General features: G+C 67.9%; 2 protein-coding genes across 10 annotated transcripts in view; both read left to right on the top strand.

Annotated features, from left to right (window-relative positions):
• BAIAP2 (BAR/IMD domain containing adaptor protein 2) overlaps positions 1-20,356 on the top strand; it is a 56,766-nt gene that overhangs the window by 32,286 nt on the left and 4,124 nt on the right. For 6 of the 9 annotated variants that reach the window (XR_007131928.1, XR_007131929.1, XM_047758464.1 and 3 more), the window contains exons 4-13: positions 1,117-1,178; positions 1,797-1,868; positions 2,390-2,527; positions 11,444-11,596; positions 13,873-14,097; positions 14,259-14,460; positions 14,994-15,195; positions 16,071-16,139; positions 16,435-16,597; positions 18,102-18,136. Coding sequence is in view for 7 of the 9 variants with exons in the window: in XM_047758464.1 (XP_047614420.1) it covers positions 1,117-1,178; positions 1,797-1,868; positions 2,390-2,527; positions 11,444-11,596; positions 13,873-14,097; positions 14,259-14,460; positions 14,994-15,195; positions 16,071-16,139; positions 16,435-16,597; positions 18,102-18,136 (1,321 nt within the window). In the remaining 2 variants the exon portion in view is untranslated. Of the gene's footprint in view, positions 1-1,116; positions 1,179-1,796; positions 1,869-2,389; positions 2,528-11,443; positions 11,597-13,872; positions 14,098-14,258; positions 14,461-14,993; positions 15,196-16,070; positions 16,140-16,434; positions 16,598-18,101; positions 18,137-18,747; positions 20,132-20,356 lie in introns of those variants that run through there. The other 3 variants (XM_047758470.1, XM_047758465.1, XM_047758469.1) reach the window with 3 other exon arrangements.
• LOC125114869 (translation initiation factor IF-2-like) lies at positions 19,227-20,131 on the top strand. The gene has a single exon (XM_047758472.1). The coding sequence runs from the start codon at positions 19,227-19,229 to the stop codon at positions 19,782-19,784; it is 558 nt and encodes a 185-aa protein (XP_047614428.1). The 3' UTR covers positions 19,785-20,131.

The raw sequence follows: 20,356 nt of genomic DNA, 5'->3' as shown, positions 1-20,356 counted from the left end.
GTTTCCTCCTCTCTCGACTGAAATCCGCGTGTCTGGGACAGGGGCAGGCCTTCGGGAACCCAGCCCAGCAGCGCCCAGAGTGGGAACTCCGAACTCAGACTGTGGGCGGGGGCGCCCCGTGGCTGGAGAGGCCACCCTCGCTGGGCCCTGCAGGGTGGAGACCAGCCCTGCGGCCGCTTAACAGCCCGCTGACCTTGGCCTGCCCCGAGGATTGGCGATTCCGTCCGTGAGGCACGGGGTCGTGGTCAGTGGTCCTCCCGCCCTGTGGTCATCGGAGGCAGCCGCGCTTCTGGAAGGGAGTGCGACCCTGGGGGCTTGGAGGGCAGGTGGCATCGTCCCCTGAGGCGGGGTCCTTGAGACTGTTCTGCTTTCCAGCTGGTTTCCTGGGGGACAGGGGTGCTCCTCCGAAGGATCCCTGGTAACGTGACCCCCCGCGTGGCCTGGACGGGAGCAGAGGAGGCCATCGAGGTGTAGACAGTGCCCTGGGGACAGGGTCCATCAGCAGGTGGCCGCCCCCGGGCACGGGGATGGGCCCTTCTCTGTGCCCACAGTGTGGGGTCAGCGCCCGCCTCTGGCAACGGCCGCTTAGCAAATACCTGCCTGTGGGACGAATGCAGCCTGGACTGCCCGTTCCAGACCCACCCTCTGCAGAGAAGGAAAATAGCCGTTTGTCTGCAGGGGTCTTTCACGGGCCTTGCAGGTGTGGGCGGCCGCCCTGAGGGTCTTTGGAAGCGGGCACCCTTGAAGGGGGTTCCTTTGCTCTGGCGTCGTCTGGGTCTGGGGCGGGTGGACTGGTGGAGCCTGGCACCATGAGAGAGGGGAGCGCCTGTGTTCACGGGGGTCACCCGCGGGTTAGGGTCACCCACAGCGAGCCCCCACCGCCACCACGAGCCTGTGCACTTGAGGTCTGGCATCCCCGCCGTTCTGGAATTTTCCATCTTCTCTTGGCCATGTCACCTGGAGGTGCGCCCTTTCCCCTCCACCCGTGCCCCCCCGGCGCCCCCCCAGCCTGCTGGCCCCCGGACCAGGGTGCCCGCTCCGGCCGAGGCGGGGGGTCGGGACAGTGGTTCCGCGTAGCTCACTCCCGCTGCTTTCTCTGCTGCCATCTGCCTCCAGGGGACGTGCTCTTCCAGATGGCCGAGGTCCACAGGCAGATTCAGAATCAGCTGGAGGAAATGGTGAGTGATGGGCCCAGGGCGGTCCCTGGGGGGGATGGCAGTGCAGGTGGGCAGTCCCCTCAGAGGACGGGAGGAGCTGGGCGCGGGCTTCGGCCCTGCGTCCTCCGGTCAGACGCAGCAAGGCAGGGTCGTGCCCAGGACAGAAGTCACACACCGGGAAGGTGACCACTGTGGGGGCCGGGGATGTACTGACGGACCCAGGAGGAGAGGGCACGGCCAGATGGGGTCTCGTGGCCTAGCTGGCCAGGGGCTAGGCAGGGACACTGGGGGTGCGGGCCTGGGAAAGCACAGGCATATGCCCCACCTGTAGATCCTCCAGCCCCCCACCCGGCAGGTCGGAGGCTCATGTCAGCTCGTGTCTGAAGTCACTGAGGTCCATGGGGAGGCAGAGCCTCCGTGCCTGTCGCGGGTCCAGCTTCAGTTTAGCACGTGGTCCTGGGGCTGCCTGGCTCCGTGGGGCCTACCTGTCCTGCATGGTCGTGGGTCGGAGGGCTTCTCTCTCACGTTGGGGTGCCCAGTGCCCAGGTGCCACAGTCATGGTGGCTGCCTGCCTCCCCCCGGCGGCCCCCACCCTGGGCCGCAGGTCAGAGCTCACCGCTGCTTTCTCTCCGTGTCCAGCTGAAGTCTTTTCACAACGAGCTGCTCACGCAGCTGGAGCAGAAGGTGGAGCTGGACTCCAGGTACCTGAGCGTAAGTAGCCCCGCCCTCTGGGTTACCTTGCGGGGTTGGGGGCCTGCTGCTGTGCTTGAACCCTCCCTCGGCCCGAAGGGTTTCCGGCTCCTGGGAGCTCCCCGTCCCGCGGGGTCCCCGCTGGCCCGCTTATGCACACGCCCGTGTGCGGCTGAGCGTCATCCGTGGGCGGACCCTCAGTCTGGTGTCCCGTGACCCTGGTTCCACTGCCCTGGCCTTTCAGCCGCTTTCAATAAAGAGGACGGCGTGAGCGGCCCCCCAGGAGCCTGCCTGACCTCCTCTGACCTGTGCCACTTCCCTGCCTTGTCACTTCTGCACCATCCACCACGCGGGATGGGCACGGGGAGGCTGGGCTGGCTTTCCCAGCCTGGTCTTCATCCCTGGGGGCGGGGCTGAGGTCCTTGGGGTACCCCCATGGGGTTTGCAGCTGGGTGATTCCTGCCACCCTCCGGGTCGGGGCCCGAAGGCGAGAGGGATGTGCTGATCCACCCCCACACTGCGTTTTGTCGTCTGATTTGCAGGCTGCGCTGAAGAAGTACCAGACGGAGCAAAGGAGCAAAGGGGACGCGCTGGACAAGTGCCAGGCCGAGCTGAAGAAGCTCCGCAAGAAGAGCCAGGGCAGCAAGAACCCCCAGAAGTACTCGGACAAGGAGCTGCAGGTGGGGCTCAGCCGCCACCGCCGCATACAGGACAGGGGTTCTTGCTGGAGGGGCCGAGGGGGCTGGCAGCTCTGGTCTCGCTGTGGGACGGGAGCCTGCTTGTCTGTCCCCCTGGGCTCAGCGCGCTCAGACTCTCACCCATTGAAAGCGCACAGTTGAGTGGCTTTGAGTGCCACCCCTTCCGATGGCAGTGGGCAGAGCCAGGCTCCGCTCCGCCGTGGGGTGCACTGGGGCGGCAGCCTGCAGCCTGGGCGGGGCGGAGGCTCTGCCAGAGGAGCAGAAACACGGAGGGGCTCTTCCCGCCTGTCCCCGGGGTCCCCGCCCTAGAGACCCCAGACTGTTGCCCTGACTCCAGGGTGGTTGCTTGCTCCAGAGCTGCTAGCAGGCAGACGCTGACTGGCTCAGCACACAGCAGCCCCGTGGTGTGTGGCAGCTGGCGTCACAGGGTGCAGGAGGCAGCCCTGGTGGCCTGCGTTCTATGCGGAGGGGTAGGCAGGCATTTAGGACAGCGTGGCCCATGATGGGCACGGCCCCGATACACCGATTCCCCAGAACCCTGCAGCCAGTTGACACAGGTCAGGCCCAGCAGACGCTGCCCTCCAGCCCTACGTCTCAGATACGGAGGGGAAACAGGACGGCCCCCTGGCTGCAGGTGCAGTGGTGATCTCCAGCTGAGGCCCTGCCTTTCCTGCCAGCTGTCAGGGCGGTGAGCCTGGGGCACCCCACGCCTCTACAACCCACCACCTGGACGCCGCTGCCCGTGAGCCTCTCTGGAGCACGTGCCCGTGTGCACGCAGTGTAGCCAGGCAGGCCCCCTGCTCCCCGGCCTCTGTGCCGCTGTGTACGCGGGGCTCCTGGCTCAGACGTGGGCCTTAGAGTCACGGCGACGGCTCCTGCCTGACCCGCCCCTCCCCGTGTGGGGTGCGTCTCCTAGGACGCCCATGACCGGCCAGTGCTGCTGCGGGAGCCCCCTGTGTCCTCCTGGGGGCGGGGCCGTGAGGCGGCGGCGGCGGCTGGAAACGCGCCCCCACCTGAGCCCGCGTGTGTCCGCTTTCCTGGTCTGCGGCCTTTGCTCTGAACGCCTTGCTCCCTGCCTGGGAGGGCGGTGGCCTCCGCAGTGGCCCGAGGGAAGCCCAGGGCTGGTTTGCGGCCTAGTGACAGAGACAAGGGGGGGCCGGCTCAGCCAGGGGTTCAGCCTCTTGTTCAGAGTGCTTTTTTTCTTTTTTTTTCTTTTTTTTGGTAATAGCTTCGCCGAGAGAGAACTCACATGCTATTCAATTCAGCTGTTGAAAGCGCCCAGCTCAGGGGCTTTGAGAGCCTCTGCAGGCTCGTGTGGTTGTCACCACAGTCCATTCCCGGGGTTTTCACCACCTGCAAAGGAAGCCGGTGCCGTCAGCAGGCCCTCCCGCCGCCACCCCGGCTGCGCGCCTGGGCTCGGGCCACAGGAAAGGCCTTTGGCGGCGGCTGCTTGCGCTCAGCGTGGTGTTTTCGAGGTTCAGCCCCGTGAGATGCGTGTCGGTGCCTCACTCGGGTTGTTGGTGCCTGTGTCTTGTCCCCTTCTCGGCCGCGTACTCAGAGGCCCCGTCCTGGGCCGAGGCCTCTGCCGGGACGAGCTGGCCCCGCGCCGCCGCCGGTGCTCCTGCGACGGGGAGGCTGGGAGGTGACAGGCCGGCGCGCCGCTGCGTGTAGGTGGCTGTCGACGCCCACGCGGCACGGAGCCACACGGCCTGAGTCATCGTGACTCTGCTGCTTCGGGTTCCCGCCCCCTCGCCTGCCACCCCCTCCCCCCACTGCAGAACCTCTCTCCTGGGTGGGGGGGGGCCCTGCCCGCTCAACGCCAGCCTGGGCAGGGCCCAGAGGGTGGGCTCGGCACCCCCTGCCGTGCAGGCCCCGTCTCTCCGGACGGGCGGGTGGGGGCCCTGGCGGTAGGTCCCCCACGCGGTGAGGCCACCACATCCTCCTTGGTGCCCCGGGGCCTTGGAGACAGCGGTGCTGACTTTCCTGCCCAGGGCAAGGGTCAGCCCCCGCCCGAGGCTCCCCTCTGCCCCGTGTCCTCAGCACGGCCTGGCTGCCCTGGCGAGGCTCCTGGTGGCCTCCTGTTCACCCCACGCGGCCCTGGCTGTCGGGTCGGGTTTGGTCATGGGAGCTCCACCTCCGCTCCAAGCCCTGTTTCCCTGTTGGCGAGGCGGGTCCCCGCCTTCCCTGAGCAGGGACAGCACCAGGTCACCCCCCCCCCCCGCCCTCTGTATCCTTTCGGTCCCCGCTTTGCATCCACAGGCCCACTGTCCGCCTCCCCCGTCCTTAGACGCCTGGGAGCTGCGCTGCTGGGCTTGGCCCAGGGGACCATGACCCCCGGGGCGCCGGGGCTGTGCTCCTCAGTGTCCCTCTCGGTGCCTGGCACAGGCTGGTCCCATGGTGACAGGCGGCACGGGCCGTTGCACTGATTATCTTTCCAAGGTGGGAGGCAGAGGGACGGTCCTTGTGTTTCTCGTTCCTGAGGGGCAGGACCCGAGAGGCCAGGCCAGGGCGCCGTGGGCCCTCGCCCCATGTCTGTGCTGGGAGGTGGGTGCCCACTGTGTGCTGAGTCGGCGGAAGGCGCGCCAGCCGCCCCCAGAGGCTGTCTCTGGCCTGCCCGGCTGCCCTGTTGAGGTGTCCTGTGCTTGGGCTGCTTCTGGGTTTTGGCCCCTTTGCAGACCTGGCCGGGAGTCAGGGTCTGACACCTGCTCTGAGGCATGGCTGCTGGGGGCCCTTTGGTGTGGCGCCCCCCCCCCCCGCCCCCCGGCAGCAGGCAGGGGAGCTGAGCTGGCCCCGCCCCCTCTGGAGGGGGTTCGGGCTTGGGGCGGGAAGCTTTGGCCGAGATCTTGCTGGTCACAGGATGCGGCCAGTTTGAGACACTCTTCCCTGAGGAAGAGCAGGACCAATTGTTAGAGCTGCCGACCCCCCAGCCCTCGCACAGGTCACCCGGGTAGTGAACTAGCCGCAGAGGCAGCTCCGTCCTTCCAGCCTCGCCTGGACCCGCAGGACGTCTCGGCTGTTGGACCTGCTTGCTCCCAGCAGATGTGCTGCATGCGCAGTCAGCGGGTGGGGCGGGACCCCAGCTCGTTGGGGCCCCGGGGGAGGGGGGGGCAGTGACCCCAGGAGGCGGCTGAGACCTGAGCCATGAGTTCTGTGCTCTGATGCCCCCCCCACTCCCTTGGAGCCTCTCGGAGTCCCCAGGGTCCCTTGCACCCCAGGGGTCTTCGCAGGCAGCCCAGTGGGCAGCACAAGCAGGTGGAGGTGGCACTGGGGCTGACAGGGAGCCGCAGCTCCTCTGGGGGCGGTGGGACACCAGATGGCCCTGCAGCTCTGGTGTCCAGTGGGTTCAGGTGTGGGTGAGCTCAGAGCTCCCGTGCTGCGCGATCCCTGGGGCGATCAGGGCGCCTTCTGGAGTCCCTGGCCCGCCTGCTCCCCTCCCCAACCTGAGCACGTGTAGGACCCTTGCCTGGGACAGTGGGTTGGGTGCTAGGCAAAGGCGACCCTTGGGCAAGGCACGCTTCCCCAAGGCCCCTCTGCTGCTGGCACGGCAGAGGCGCGTCTCCTCGCGCCAGCAGCCAGGCCAGCAGCTCAAGCTGCCGGGAGGATGGGCTGTGCCTGGCAGTCACTGTCCCGGGGTGGCGAGGGGCTCGGGTGGGCAGTGGAGCTGCTCCATCCTGCCCTCGGGAGGAGAGCCAGCATGCCTGTCTGTCTGCCAGTCTGTCGGTGGCCGGCCCCCGAGTGGGACTGGGTCAGAGCCGGCCGTTTTCAGGACCTGCTGATAATTGCGGCTGCTCTGGGATCTCCACCAAGAAAACTGGTTTTGATTATAGGTCAGGAACAGGCACTGAGAGGCCTTTGGGGCGCAAACTAGGACAGAGGGTTCTTTCTAGAAGCAGGGAGCGCGGCAAGTGCCAACCGCGGAGCCAAGGGCGCTCCCCACTCCTCTGGTCATGTTGCCAGGCCAGGTGCTGCCCTCTGTGCCCCTGGGTGTGGAGGGCACTGCAGGGAACAGTCAGTGGGGGACGTGCCGTCACCCAGCAGGGTGTGGCCCTAGGCCTCCTCCGGCAACCTGGCTCTTTGGCCCGGGGGCATGCGGCCAGTGGCTGCCCCGCAGCTCCACCGTCAGGGTTCTCAGCGCTCAGGGGGATGGTGCTGGCCACTGGCCACTGGCCCCCAGGGCTGGGTGTGGCCAGCGCGAGAGCCTCCCGGGTGGGGCTGGTCAGGCTCTGCGTGCCTGACCCCCGCAGACCCTGAGGGACTCTGGCGAGGACGTCTCCCACGCTGCTGGCCTGGGCCCCACCTGCATGCAGCCCAGCTCTGGCGAGGAGACTGAGCGGAGACAGGAGCCCTCGTCCTCCGAGGGTCGCGGCGAACACGGGAGGACCCAGCAGCTGCTTGCGCCTTTGGAAGGCACAGGGTGTGGGGGAGGCAGGGCGTCCTTCCTGCCCCCGGTGTGGTTCTGAGCGCTGAGGGAGGGCCGCCAGGGCTGAGGCAGAAGTGAGAGCCGAGGAGGAGGAGGCTGGAGGCCAGAGGCCGGTGGCTGGGCCTCGGCAGGGCCGGGGTCACCCACCAGGTGGGCCAAACCCGCTGCCCGGGTGCTGGGGGCCAGGGCCCTGGAACATCCCTGCTGCCCAGCGCCTGGAGTTGCCGGGCCGGGCGGGCTCCTCATTGGAGGTCAAAGGCCTGAGGCCCCAGCACCCCCCCGCCCAGGGCTGCGGTGACCAGGGGCTCAGAGCGGGGGGCCCCAGATCTGCCCTGACCCCTTCCCGGGCCCTCTGGGACGCGGTGCGGGCGTAGCCAGGGCCTGGCGCCGACCGAAGGAGGCGGTGCTGGGGCTTGTGCCCCTCACCGGGTCCCCTTGTTCCCGGAGGCGCATCCAGATCACGGTCTGAGGAAGGGGAGAGATGGGTTCTATTTAAAGGGTGTGTAATTAACAAGGCGAAAACCAAATAACGGTAATTTAGACCTTCAGGGAGGCTGACGGCAGAGGCTGGTCCCGTTACTGCCGGAGTTGACGGCCGTGGTTTAAGCCCTTGTGCGGCTGCTGTTCTCATTTTAAGACACTCTGGAGTGAAAGGCCCCTGTGGACACGGCGCCACTGCCTCCTGGCAGTGAGGGGCCTCCTGGAAACACCCGGGAGACGCCGGAGGCTGCTGACCCTCCTAGGGGCTCCATGTCCAGAGACGGTGTGGGGATGCCGGGTCCTCTGGGGGGTGCTGCCCGCCCCGGCCCCTCCCCCAGACAAAGCCGTGGGGCCCGGGCCGTCTCCCTGGACAGTACCGTGGGAAGCCGGGGTATCGCCGTCAGGGCTGGGAGGGGAGGGCTTTCAAGGGCACCTCCAGGCACACCGAGAGGTAGCCACGTACAGACGCAGAAAGAAGCAGGCGAAGCTGGTTTCAGTGGGTTTCGTTTGGCCCTGGAGTGATTTCATGACGTTGCTGGTGAGAGGCTTTGCCGAGTCTTTGAAAGTGGGAGTGGAGCTCCCGTCGTGGCTCAGTGGTAACGAGCCTGACTGGCATCCATGAGGACAAGGGGTTGATCCTTGGCCTTGCTCAGTGGGTTAAGGGTCCAGGGTTACCGTGAACTGTGGTGTAGATTGCAGACACAGCTCGGATCTGGCGTTGCTGTGGCTGTGGTGTAGGCTGGCAGCTTCAGCTCCGATTCAACCCCTGGCCTGGGAAGAACCTCCATATGCTGCAGGTGCGGCCCTAAAACACACAGAAAAAGGAAATGGGATGGGAATCCTGCACCCGTAAGAACTGTCGGGGTCCCGGGAGGCAGGCGCTTCTGCATCGGGTGGCTCTGAGCTGGCTCAACCCCGGCTTCTAGACACGGAGACTGAGCAGAGGGTTGAGATGGCAGGGGTCACCTAGCAAGGTGGGCACGGGTGTCCAGGCCCCAACCCCTCCAGGGCCTGGCCAGCAGAGGGGACCACAGATCTGGGTGGCACGCTCCCTGGTGGCCCCCTGAGGCCTTGGCTCCGTGTGTTCCTGGGTTGGTCTGTGGGCCTCAAGCTTTTGTCAGCACGTCCAGCGGTCTGCTGAACCACGGCCACTGCCCCACTGCCCGTCACCTGTGGACCCCAGGCCAGCCTTCTTGTTCGTGGCCAGGCGGCTGGTCCACCAGACCAGGGAGAGGACACGGGACGGGTCGGCAGGCTCCAGGGAAGCCCCTCTGCTGCCAGCAGTGCCTGGTGCCTGAATGCAGCTGTGGGCATCCGATTCTGGCCGTTCCTTCCTGGACAACCCAGCGAGGCAGGCCCCTTGCTCGTCTCCTTGGGGTCGTGATTACAGCCAAGGGCCAAGGATTCCACTGTCATTCGCGAGCTGCAGCGGTCTGGGGCGGCGTCGGGGTTTCGTTGGGGTTTTGAGAAACGTGGGAAAGCCACGCCGAGGAGCTGGTGCTTTCTGGAACGCCCCTCCCCCGCTCTGAGTCAGCGGCTCGCTCCCAGGGGAGGGGAGACGTGTGTTCTGATCACTTTTGTCTTCTCGGATTACAGGGCTGTGGAGCCCAGGGTGACTAAGTGGGAGCGCTCTGCGGGTCCTGCGCGCTTTCAGCCGGGTGTTTCTATAGCGCCCGCGTCGCCATGGCAGCAGGAGCGGGAGGGGGCAGGCGCCCGCCCGCCGCGGGACGGGCTGGGGCCACTTTCTGGGGCCTGTTGCCAGGTCCTCGTGGGGTCAGGCCCTTCCCGGGGAGCACGGACGTGCCTGCACGTTCGGGGGTGTCCCTGCCGCAGGCGGGGCGTGGGGGGACCCAGGCCCGCCCCGCGAAGGGGCGGCCTCTCTCCACAGGGAGGTGGCGTCCCTGGACGGGAGGGAGGTCAGGAGGGCCAGCGGGTGCCCAGCAAGGGGCCGTGGAGGGGCATTGGCTTGCCCGGTCCGCCCGGGCCACGTGGTGTCCCTCCTGCCCGCTGCCCCGCCCTGCGCTCCCTGGGAGGTTCCCCACCTGGGACCCAAGTCGCTCCTGTCTGGGGGCCCCTCTGAGTAAATGGAAATCTTAAAATAAAGCTCCACGCTCTCTCCCCAGCCCCGAGGCCGCCAGGCAGCTAATGAGGCCAGCGCCCCGCGCCAGCCCGGCCCAGCTGCCCTGCCTCCCCCGCGGGAGCGGGAGCCTGGAAACCCAGAAAGTGCCTGCAGGACGGCGGGGACCCCGGGGGCCCGCGTCCCGGTTTGTGCCGCTGTCCTGGGGTAACCGCTCACGGAGCCGCCTTTCCTCCTTCGGGTCCCCGTGTAGGCAACAGTGCCGACCTCTCTTGGGTCCTCCTTCACGAGGGTCTGTGCAGGAGGGGCTCTCAGCCCCTTAGCTCCTCTTACCCGGCGTGGGGTCTCCACCGGCCTCCAGCAGCCCCCAAGGAGGGCTGGATGCGGTGACACCAGGGCAGAGCTTTTCTGGGAACTTGCAGTGGCTTCTCCTGATGCTGCCCCCTTAAGGGGCCCCCCAGGACCCCAGCTGAGCCCCGGGGTGGGCTCTGTGCCCAGGGGCGGGCCGAGGGAGCCGTCTCTGTCCAGGCTTTGTCGAGGGCCGGCTGAAGCCTGGAGGGGTAGGTCCCCCAAGGGCAGAGCAGGCACGGGGCCCTGGCGGTCAGTCTGGCTCTGGGTGCTCAGGGGGCAGGCGAGGCTGCAGGAAGCTGCATGGCGCGCTCTTCCCAAATGGGATTCTCCAGGTTCTGTCCTGAGGGTGTCCTGGGCTTCCGGGTGTGAGCCGGCCCTTCAGCAGGCGACCCAGTGGCGTGGAGGCATCTGAGGGGGGCCGTCCCCCCAACGGCATGGCGTCCCCCACTGTGCCCTCCACTGGCTCCCAGAGGCACCCCAAATCTGCAGGCTCGCTCCCCCGCTTCCTGGAGGAGCCACGATGCAGGGAAGGTTCTGCAGGGGCAGGAGGCTCTGGAGGCGCACGCGTTTCATAACCTGAAGAAGCGTGTTTGGTGCTGCTCGTGCCTGGGGGAGCAGAGGAGAGCTTGCCCGGGGGCCACCCTGCTCCGGGTTGGGGGGCGGTGGCGGTGGTGAGGCCTGCTGTTTTAGGGCTGGGGTGGAGGGGTGGCCAGGGTGAGGCCCGTGTAGCTGTTCCCCCCGGCCCAGGGATAGGAGATGGGGGTTCGGTGTTGCAGGCGGGTGGTCCTCAGGGGGAACCGGGCCCAGTCCTGGTGAGGGCGCTGGGCAGACCTGCCGGTGGCGTGCTCCTTCCTGCTGGCAGAGCCAGTGCACTGGTGACAGCGCTGGGGACCGGCCCACACCCGGCAGGCGGGCTGAGCTGCTGTGCGGGAGGCGGCAGGAACAGCCTGCACTGCGCCCACTCCCTCCACGCCGCCCACCCATGCTGAGTCAGAGCTGGCGGGGGAGGCGGCCCCCTCGCGGCCGGGGCCTGCCCTTGCCGGAGGCCCCGGGCAGCAGAGCGTGGGGGAGGGAACCGCACACGGATGCGGAGGGGGCGCTGCAGTGCGGTGACCGCCACGGCTGCCCACGGTCTCGCTGGCACTTCTGCTAAGTCAGACTTCCAAGCTGCTAAGTCAGAGCACGGACCTCAGCACCGAGTGGGGTCTCCTGAGCTCGCCTCCTCAGCCCCCCGCCCCAGATGAGTCCTGCTGGAGCACATGGTGCCAGCCAAGCTGTCCTGGGCCACTCATGGTTAGGGTGGCTTTAGGTTGTCGGAGTCCTGCTTGCAGGAGGTGTCACGCCCCCGCCAGCCTCCCCAAGCAGTCCGCCAGCATGGTCCCCGTTGGTGGAGGCCAGGGGCCCTGGCACAGCGGGGGCAGCCCCGTGGCCAGAGTCACAGGGCCAAGTCCCCTACCCGAAGGGGGTCTGGGGGCGCCTGCCCCTCCCCTGGGCTTCCAGGAGCTGGAGGTGACTTGGCGGTTCGCGGGCGCTGGCTCACCTGCCGCCCCCCCCGCCCCCCCCCCCGCAGTACATCGACGCCATCAGCAACAAGCAGGGCGAGCTGGAGAGCTACGTGTCCGACGGCTACAAGACGGCTCTCACCGAGGAGAGGAGGAGGTTCTGCTTCCTGGTGGAGAAGCAGTGCGCCGTGGCCAAGAACTCCGCCGCCTACCACTCCAAGGTGGGTGCTGGCTCCGCGTGAGGCCGCGCCCTCGCTTCCCAGGGGCCCCGGGGCGTGTCCAGCCTGGAGCTGCAGAGCAGAACTGCCATGTGCCTGGAACGCCCTGCGGTTCCGCTTCCCCAGGGGAGAGCTCTGGTAGCACGGTTACCGGGTCAAGGCTGCAGATGTTTGAAGAGTCCTGGTAGAGACTCCCAGGGGCTCTTGTGAGAGCCCCTGCACCAACAGCCCACCGAGAGGGTCTTCTCCAGGGCGAGCTTCGCGGGAGGGGCTGCAGTGCCAAAGAGCCTCTGCAGAGGCTCAGCCTCCGGGGCCGGTGAGACCCAGAGGACAGGGCCCCCCGCAGGGCCCCCAGCCTCAGTGGGGCTTCAGTTCCCCACGGTCCACAGGCGGGAGCTGGGCGGGGTCCCATCTGTTTCCTAGAACATTCCAGAGTCCTGAGAGCTCTGGTGTGGTTAGGCAGCTGAGCCGACCAGGGAGGCCCTGGTTTGTGTTCCTTTTCTGGGAAGGGCTCTTCGGGTCAGCAGGGTACAAGCACCTGGCACACGTCTGATCTGACGCTCCGCTTCTGGTCCCCAGGCCTGGGCTCCCAAGAGGCAGTTGCCTGCCGCCCGTGGAGAGGTGCCTGCCTGCCCAGACGTGCCCAAGGCCTACTGCCAGAGGCGCACACAGGGACAGGGATGAGACTTGAGTCCTCGGCGGGGGCGGGGCCACCTGGCCCAGTGTGGCTTTGCATGCAGGTCCTGAGCCAGGAGGGCTCGTTGGCCAGAGCGCGGGCGCCCTCCACCTGCAGGCAGGCCGTGCCTGCTGCAGCCGCTGTGTTCCAGCCGCAGCACCGCCCACGCGGCTCCGGCAGCCCTGCAGTGGATGCGGGCGCCCTCTGGCGGCGGCTGGCCCCGTGCCGGTCAAGGAGAGCACAGGCCTGTCTGCGCTGCAGGCTGCCGGAGGGTGGGAAAGCCCTCCTGCCCCAGGACCCAGCACCTCAGGCCCCTGGTGGGCTGATCGTGCTCTGCGAGACGGGACGGAGGACTTCCCAGGAAGCTGGGTGGACCCCAGCCCCCAGTAGGTTTTAAGAGACACAGGGCCTGGGGCCCTGGCACCAGGGCGTGACGGCAGGACCCCCAGCTTGTCCCTAGCGCCAGGGCTGCCCCTGTGGGCCCAGGGTCCTGCTGCTCTGCCTCCTCTCCACCAGCCCAGGGCTGTCAGCAGCTCACTCAGCCAGGGCCCGGGCAGTAAACGTTTTCGGTTTTGGCCATGGCACAGGGAAGCAGCCACAGCAGTGTGAACCAACAGACGTGGCTGCGTTCCAGCCACGTCTTATTTACAGACGGGCAGCCTGCCCGCAGGTGGTGGTTTGCTGGCCCGGTCTAAGCCAGCAGCAGGGGTGGGGGCCGAGGCCTGCTCCAAAGGGTCGTTTGTCTAGCACCCTTCAGTCTTCACGGGCGGGCGCCCCTCCCTGCCCCAGACACAGGCCAGAAGGAACGGGAAGAGGTCCTGGAGCGTGGTTGCCCCACTGGGGCCTGGGGTCTCTAGTGGGACGTGAGGTTCCCACCTGCTGCAGGTAGGACAGCCCGTTTGCGCCAGAGGGCCAGAAGGGAGCAGAGCACAGCTGCCCCCAGGCCCCAGATGTGCCCCTGCCATGGGCGCAGAGCCCCCAAGTCGGCTGCAGGGCACCTCAGGCTGGTGTCTCGCTTCTGGCTGCACCCCTGTCCTGGGATCCTTGTCAGTCCTGTGGCTTCCTGGTCCCCCGCCAGGCCCTTGTGCTCTTCCAGCCAGCTGTGTCCTGGCCAGGCCCTGGTGCACACTGGAGGGACGGCTGGGTGGGGGGCTGACGGTAGCTGGGCTGCGGGAGTGCTGTCTCTTCCGCACTGCCCCCTCTCCCTCCCGGCGTGGTTCCTGGCTCTCAGGTCTGCTGGGGCAGTGCTTTCCCTACTGTCTCAGGTTTGTCCACAAGGAGCCTGCTGTCCTGAGGCTGACCATGTGGGCACCTGTCCATTTTGGCTCCCCGGGCCCCTGGGGAGGCCCCGCCGCAGTCAGGCTTTAGCTTGATCTGGTTGCTGGTCGTCCTTGGACGGCTGGGCTGGCTGCACCGCACCAGCTCGTCTAGGCCAGGGTCGGGGGCTTACAGGTAGCCTGCCGGGCTGTGCGAAGAGCAGCCCCAGCCAGGTGCGACCCCCGGGGTGGGCCTCCCGGTGCCAGGTGGGACCCAGGGGCTGCATCGATGAGGTTCAGCGGAGGCCCCAGCCTCATCCCGCCCCGTTCTGCTTCCTCCCCTTCAGGGCAAGGAGCTGTTGGCGCAGAAGCTGCCGCTGTGGCAGCAGGCCTGTGCGGACCCCAACAAGATTCCAGACCGCGCCGTGCAGCTGGTGCAGCAGGTGGCCAGCAGCAATGGCTCCATCCTCCCCAGCGGCCTGTCGGCCTCCAAGTCCAACCTGGTCATCTCAGACCCCATCCCGGGGGCCAAGCCCCTGCCAGTGCCCCCCGAGCTGGCCCCGTTTGTGGGGGTAAGTCCTCGCTCTGGAAACCTTCGTGGGAATGCAGGGGGGCCCTTTTGGCACCTGGTGGCTGGCAGGCGGGCGCCCCTGCTGGGGCGAGGGGTCCTCCACTGGCCATGCCCGTCTAGGCCCTCCCGCCGCCCCGCGCCCACGCCGCCTCTTCCCGACAGCGGCTGTCTGCCCAGGACAGTGCGCCCGTCCTGAACGGTGCGTCGGGCCCGGACAGCGAGGACTACAGCCCCTGGGCCGAGCGCAAGGCCGCCCAGCCCAAGTCCGCGTCTCCTCCGCAGTCGCAGAGCAAGCTGAGCGACTCCTACTCCAACACGCTTCCCGTGCGCAAGAGCGTGGCCCCCAAGAACAGCTACGCCGCCAGTAAGAGCCGCCCCCACCCGCGGTGCTGACGTCGGCCTGGGAGCCGGGGTCGGGAGGCGCGCGCCCCGCGGGCCCCATGCGCTCTCGTCCTGGCCTGTGGGCTGTGCCCTGTTAAGTGAACATGGTCGGGCCAGGGGTGCAGGGTGATAGGAGCAGGTGGACGGCACTGGGGGAGTGGGGATGGGGGCTTCGCTGGCCAGGGGCCCTTCTCCGCCCCCACCTGCAGCCTGTCTCCCGTGGATGGTGGTTTGCCTCCCGCTGCCCCACTGGAGGCCTCGGCCAGGAGGGTGTGCGATGAGCAGATGGGAAAGCTGAGGCTCTGGCCCAGGGAGTTGCCCCAGCCGACAGGGGTCCTGCCAGGGCTCAGGCCACGCGGCCCCCGAGGCCCGGCGATGGTCCAGCAGCCCGCCTGGGGCCGCCGAGCGCCTGGCCATGGGCCGGCTGAGCGGACGGGAGGCCGACCTTGCCCTCGCCGTCTCGGGGCAGGGGCAGCGGTCCCCTGACCCCTGCCCTCTGCCCTGTCATCCCCACAGCCGAGAACAAGACCCTGCCCCGCTCCAGCTCCATGGCGGCCGGCCTGGAGCGCAACGGCCGCATGCGGGTGAAGGCCATCTTCTCGCACGCGGCCGGGGACAACAGCACGCTGCTGAGCTTCAAGGAGGGCGACCTCATCACCCTGCTGGTGCCTGAGGCCCGTGACGGCTGGCACTACGGCGAGAGCGAGAAGACCAAGATGTGAGCAGCGGGGCGGCGGGCGCAGGGCCTCCCCGCCTGGTCCCCGGCACCCTGGCCCCCGGGCCATAACCCGCCGCGCGTCTCTCACACCCACGTCCCTTGCCCTGGCCCTGCTGCTGGGCACGTGGCCTCCCCGTCAGCAGAGGCCGGTCTCCCACCTGAAGCGCGCTGCCCCCGCTCTCTGCGTGGTGATCAGCCCTCGTGTTGGGCCCAGAAGCCGCGTGGCATCAGATGGGCTGTGCCCTGACCGCGTAACTTACTCCCTGTTGCCAAGAGACGGTGCCAGTGTCTGGCTCTTGCCCTGTCCGGGGGCTGCCGCCCCCACCCACCACCCACCACCACCACCACCTTGGTTTGCATCTGTTTGTCAGGAGGGAGAGACCCCCCCAGCTGTGGGTAGAGTTGTCGCCACGTGTCTGCTTTCGCCAGGAGGGGAGGCTGGGCTGAGCCTTGCTCTGGTGTCCTGGCAGCTATCACACTAGGGCGCCAGTGGGACACCCGAGTTCCCTGCCACCCCACACCCGCCTCCCTCTGGACAGCGTCTCGCATTGGTGCCGTGGCTCTGTGTGGCCGCGTGGGACCGAGGCCCTGCCCAGCTGGGCCAGGTGGCAGGAAACCAGTCCTGCTGGTGGAGGAAGTGGGAGCCGTCCCCAGGGTCCTGGCACCTGCCCCCACGCCCAGCCTCGCTCCTGTCCGGGGCGGGATAGCCCGACCTGGATGTTTGTCCCAAGGGGGCCACTGTGCCCACTTGTGTTCCCTCCACGGATGGGCACAACCAGATCAGGGAATAGGTGGGACTTGGGACCAGATGACGGTTGGCCGCCAGGCTGTAAGGCAGAGGGCCTGGGGCACCTGACTGGGGTCTGCCCTTCCAGGCGGGGCTGGTTTCCCTTCTCCTACACCCGGGTCCTGGACAGCGACGGCAGCGACAGGTTGCACATGAGGTGAGCGTGCGGGAGAGGCCGGTGGCCAGAGGCCCTGGGGTGCAGGCGTGTGGAGCTGCTTTGAGGGAGCATCCGAGACCCCGGGGTGGGAGGCGGTGGGGGGGGGGTGTCACGGCAAGCTGTGGGGCGGGACGTGGCCTTGCGGCCATCTCCTGCAGGTGGGGTGCACGGGGGACCCATGGGACCCCTCTCCCGGCCCCCTGGGTCCACACGGCCATGCCTGGGCCGCCGAGGGCAGCCTCTCGTTCGGCCCCCTGGTGCAGCCCAGGCTCACCCGCTGCATCGGTGCCCGCAGCCTGCAGCAGGGGAAGAGCAGCAGCACTGGCAACCTCCTGGACAAGGAGGACCTGGCCCTCCCGCCCCCCGACTACGGCTCGGCCTCTCGGGCCTTCCCTGCCCAGACGGCTGGCACCTTCAAGCAGAGGCCCTACAGTGTGGCGGTGCCCGCCTTCTCCCAGGTGAGCGCGGGCCACGGCGGGGGCGGTCGCGGGTGGGCGTGGGCTCCTGCACAGGGGGGGTCCCTGGAGGGCACAGCCCCGCGTCCTCTGGTCTCAGGGCTCCAGAGAAGGCACCGTGGCCCGCTGTCCGCCCTCCCTCAGCCGGGGTGGCACTGGCCTCTGGACGCCGCCTCTCGGGAGGAGCCCTCTCCCAGAAAGCCGTGGGCTTCCACAGTCACGGGACCGAGTGCGCACGCCCGAGTGCCTCTGGTGCCAGACGGTCAGAGCAGAAGGTCGAGGCGTGGGTCCTTGGTGTGGGTTCCCCGTGGCCCCCTGGCGTGCACGGGAGCCTTGAGGTCAGGGCAGGGCTGGGCAGGGGTCGTGGATGGCGCTGCACAGCTCTGCATGGAAAGCTCGTGGGGTTGGAGGGCCAGGCTTCTGGGACACTGGTCTGCTGCGGCCGTGTGCTGGGCAGGGCCTGGGGCCGGGGTCAGGGCCCCAAGCAGGGGCGAGAGGGAGAGAACGCGTGGAAGAGAGCTCAGGTTTCTTGAGGACTCAGGCACCTGGGAGGGCGCCCGCGTTGGCAGCATGATGTCAGAGGTGGGCGAGGCAGGGCAGGGCTCTGGGTGCGCGGTGGCCGATGCGCTCTGTCTGGCCGGCCCTGCCCAGCTGTGCCGAGCGGCCTCACCCACCCCTTCCCGCGTTGTGCCAGGTGCCGTGGGCTGAGGTGAGTGAGCACAGGGTGGGAGGCGCTGTCAGTGAGGGCCAAGGCCGGGCGGCGGGGCCGGGCCTTCGGCTGGAAGCTTGTGGCGAAGAAGAGCTGGAGCTGACGGCCAAGCCGGGCATTCAGAACGTCGGCCGCAGGGAGGCGCGGGGGGTCCCTGCTGAGCAGAGATCTGCACCCGTTCCTCTGGACGCTGGCCTTTGGGTTTGGTTTTGATGTTGAGAGATTCAAGGGGGTGTCCCCAACACCCGTCGATGGCTCTGGGGCACTGGCTGCTTCAAGGCCAGGAAGCGACAGCTGGGACGTGGGGGCTCGGGGGACGCTTGGCCTAGGGGCTGGGCCAGGCTTGGTTGAGGCAGGCCTGCGGGTAACCGTGTGCTGCAGCTGCCCTCCCCATGCCAGCCTGGGCTCCGCCCACTGGACCATCACCTGCCCCAACCCCCCCACCCTCGCTGGTCTCGGGCCCTGGGTTCCCCGGGAATCCCTGCCTGGCCATGTGACCTGCAGGGTCTAAAGAGCGCAGGCATGCGTGTGGGCAGGGTCGTCGCGCTCTGTCTTGTGTGTGCCCAGCAGTGTGAGCTCATGTGATCCACAGTCCGCCCCTGGCTGGACAAGGAGACGTCTTGTGGAATTGGGAGGTCACCCCAAGTGGAGGGGGCTCCTCTTGTCCTTGCTGCGGGCAGCACCGCCCCCCCCCCGGGGGGGGTGCCGGGAGGGCACCTGCCCTACCCAGCCCCTGCGCTGCAGCCCCTGCCTCACCCCTGGGCCCCCACCTGACCTGTTTCTGCCTTTTTTCCCCAGGGTCTGGATGACTACGGGGCACGGGCCGTGAGCAGGTAAGGGTGTGTCAGACACGACCTGGGAGCTGTGTGGGCGGTGGGCAGCTGTCCCACAGGAGACTGGAGTGGGGTGCTCCGTGGGCGCCTGGCTGGAGACCGTGGGGTCTCCGCCCCGAGTCAGCATGAGCAGGGCCCAGGGTGCCTGCTCTCTGTCCCTCCCCCGCCACGCATTTCCCTCAGTCCCCCTGGGAGTTTCCTCAGGGCAGGGACCCTGTCCCCAGGTAACAGCCCAGGTCCCCAGGTATCGCCGAGTGGGAAGCGGCCTCTCCAGAGCCGCCTCCGTGCTCCCCGTGGGTGGGTGGTGGCCGAGCCTGTGCCCGAGCCCGAGCCGGGGACCCACCGCAGCCACTGCCCCGGCTCCCATCCTTTTCTGGTGGGGCCCCCTGGGTGGCCCACAGCCGTGGCAGGGACCCCCCCCTCGCCCGGTCATCTCAGGGCCCTGCTCTTTCTCCCTGGTGTCCAGACCGGCCCAGGCCTCGCAGGTGGTCAGGGCTGCTGCCTCCTGTGCCTGTGCCCTGGGCTCGGCTCCAGGGGGCGACCCCCCACCCCCAGGGCCGGGCAGCTGCGGGAGGCGTGCGGCCAGCAGCTGTCCTGTCTTTGTTTCGCAGCGGCAGCGGCACGCTGGTGTCCACTGTGTGAGGACCCTGCTCCACGCCGCTGCTCCCAGGCGCTCCCGCCGCCCGCCCCGTCTGTCTCCATCCGTCTCCTCTGCTCGTTGGTCTTCTCCCGGGCCATGTGCTCTCCTCCTGCCCGCTCCCCGCCTTTGGGTTGGTGACCCCAGACTCTGCGATCCCCCAGGGTCCATGGTGCTGCCCCCCCGCCTCCCCCCCCCCCCCCCCGTGTTTACACGCCCCCCCACCCCTGTGTCCCGCCAGTGGGACCTGCCGCCGGGCAGTGCGGGCCGGGCATCCTCGCCGCTGCCCCCCGCCTGCTGTACTCATGACGCGCTGTCCCTTTGAAGGCTCGTCGCGAGCCAGGTCTACCGTTTGAAGAAAAAGAAAAATCTTAAAAAAAACAAACAAAAAACACAAAAAGATGAAAAACAGGAAAAGGACTTTTTTTTCCTGAAAAACAAAAACAGATCTGCATGGACTCCGGTGTACGTACTGTTATCTCTGCATCTGACCCCCCGCGCTCGCGGGCACTTGCGGGGGCGCCGAGAGGCTCGCGGCCGGGGCCGCGCCCGGGGCCTCCCGAGGAAGCTGGCGGCTCCTGTGAGGGAGGCCGGGCTCCTGGGGCTTCCTTGTCCGCTGGCGCCGTTGGGGGATGTCCAGACCAGGGCGCAGAGGGCACCGTGACCGTGACCGCTCGGCGCACAGGCAGGGTGGGGCCCAGCCGCCCTCGGACCTTCCAAAGACTCCAGAGCCCGCGCCCAGCGCCCCGCGTGCTGGAGACTTTCCCCGGGCGGCCTGAGAGGGCGTCGTGGCCGGTCGGGGAAGGCGGCTCCGGGCGCTCGGTCCCACACCGGCCCTGCCCAGGCGCCCTCGTCGCTGTGTGTGTCTTGGTGACCTTCAGAAACAGACCCTCTGGACCGAGGGGCCACTGGTGTGGCCTTTTCACGCCCCGAGCCTGGGACGTGAGCGAGGGCCCTTCCCGCCCAGGAAGCCCGGAGGCTGTGGACGCGCCTTTCTCGGATGTGATTTAGCAAAACCTGCCACCCCCTCCCGTGGACCAGGACGGGGCCAGTCGCGTGTGGGGGAGACGCGGCTCAAGACGCGGTCGGACCGGGTCTTACAGTCCAGGAAACGACGAAGCCAGAACATGGACCCGTGTAAAAGGACCTTCCGTGTTGTGTTCTGATTTTGCGAAAAGCTCTCAAATCCAGGGGATTCCGTGCTCAGTGGATGGAGGTTGACCCGGAACCGCAGACCTTGTATGAAGACGTGAAGTGCTGACACTATTTTTCCTGTTTCCTTTCCCTTTTTTTTTTTTTAATCTGAATTGTGCCCTGTACTGCAGTTGTTTGAATAAAAGTTTTATTTATTGCATCGAGTCGGGTGTGGTGTCTCCTTTCCGTCCCCTGCGGGCGTCCAGGCCGTGTGCAGAGCCTGGCCACCGAGCTCTGGTCCGGACGGCGCCAGCCCACACGGCTCTCCCTGGGGGCCCCCGGGGCAGGCCCCCGCCCCGGGCAAGAGCCGTGTGGGCTGGATCTGGGGACACCCTGCCCGAGCCGACGTGGTCCTTGGCGCCGCCTCCTCGCAGCTGCTCTCCTGGGGG

Source organism: Phacochoerus africanus, chromosome 14 (assembly GCF_016906955.1).
Source record: "Phacochoerus africanus isolate WHEZ1 chromosome 14, ROS_Pafr_v1, whole genome shotgun sequence".
In the NCBI taxonomy this organism is placed as follows: Eukaryota; Metazoa; Chordata; class Mammalia; order Artiodactyla; family Suidae; genus Phacochoerus; species Phacochoerus africanus.
This window is presented reverse-complemented; position numbering and strand designations above follow the sequence as displayed.

Coding starts and splice junctions, on each gene's coding strand:
- LOC125114869 (XM_047758472.1), top strand. CDS start 19,227: ATGGACTCCGGTGTACGTACTGTTATCTCTGCATCTGACCCCCCGCGC.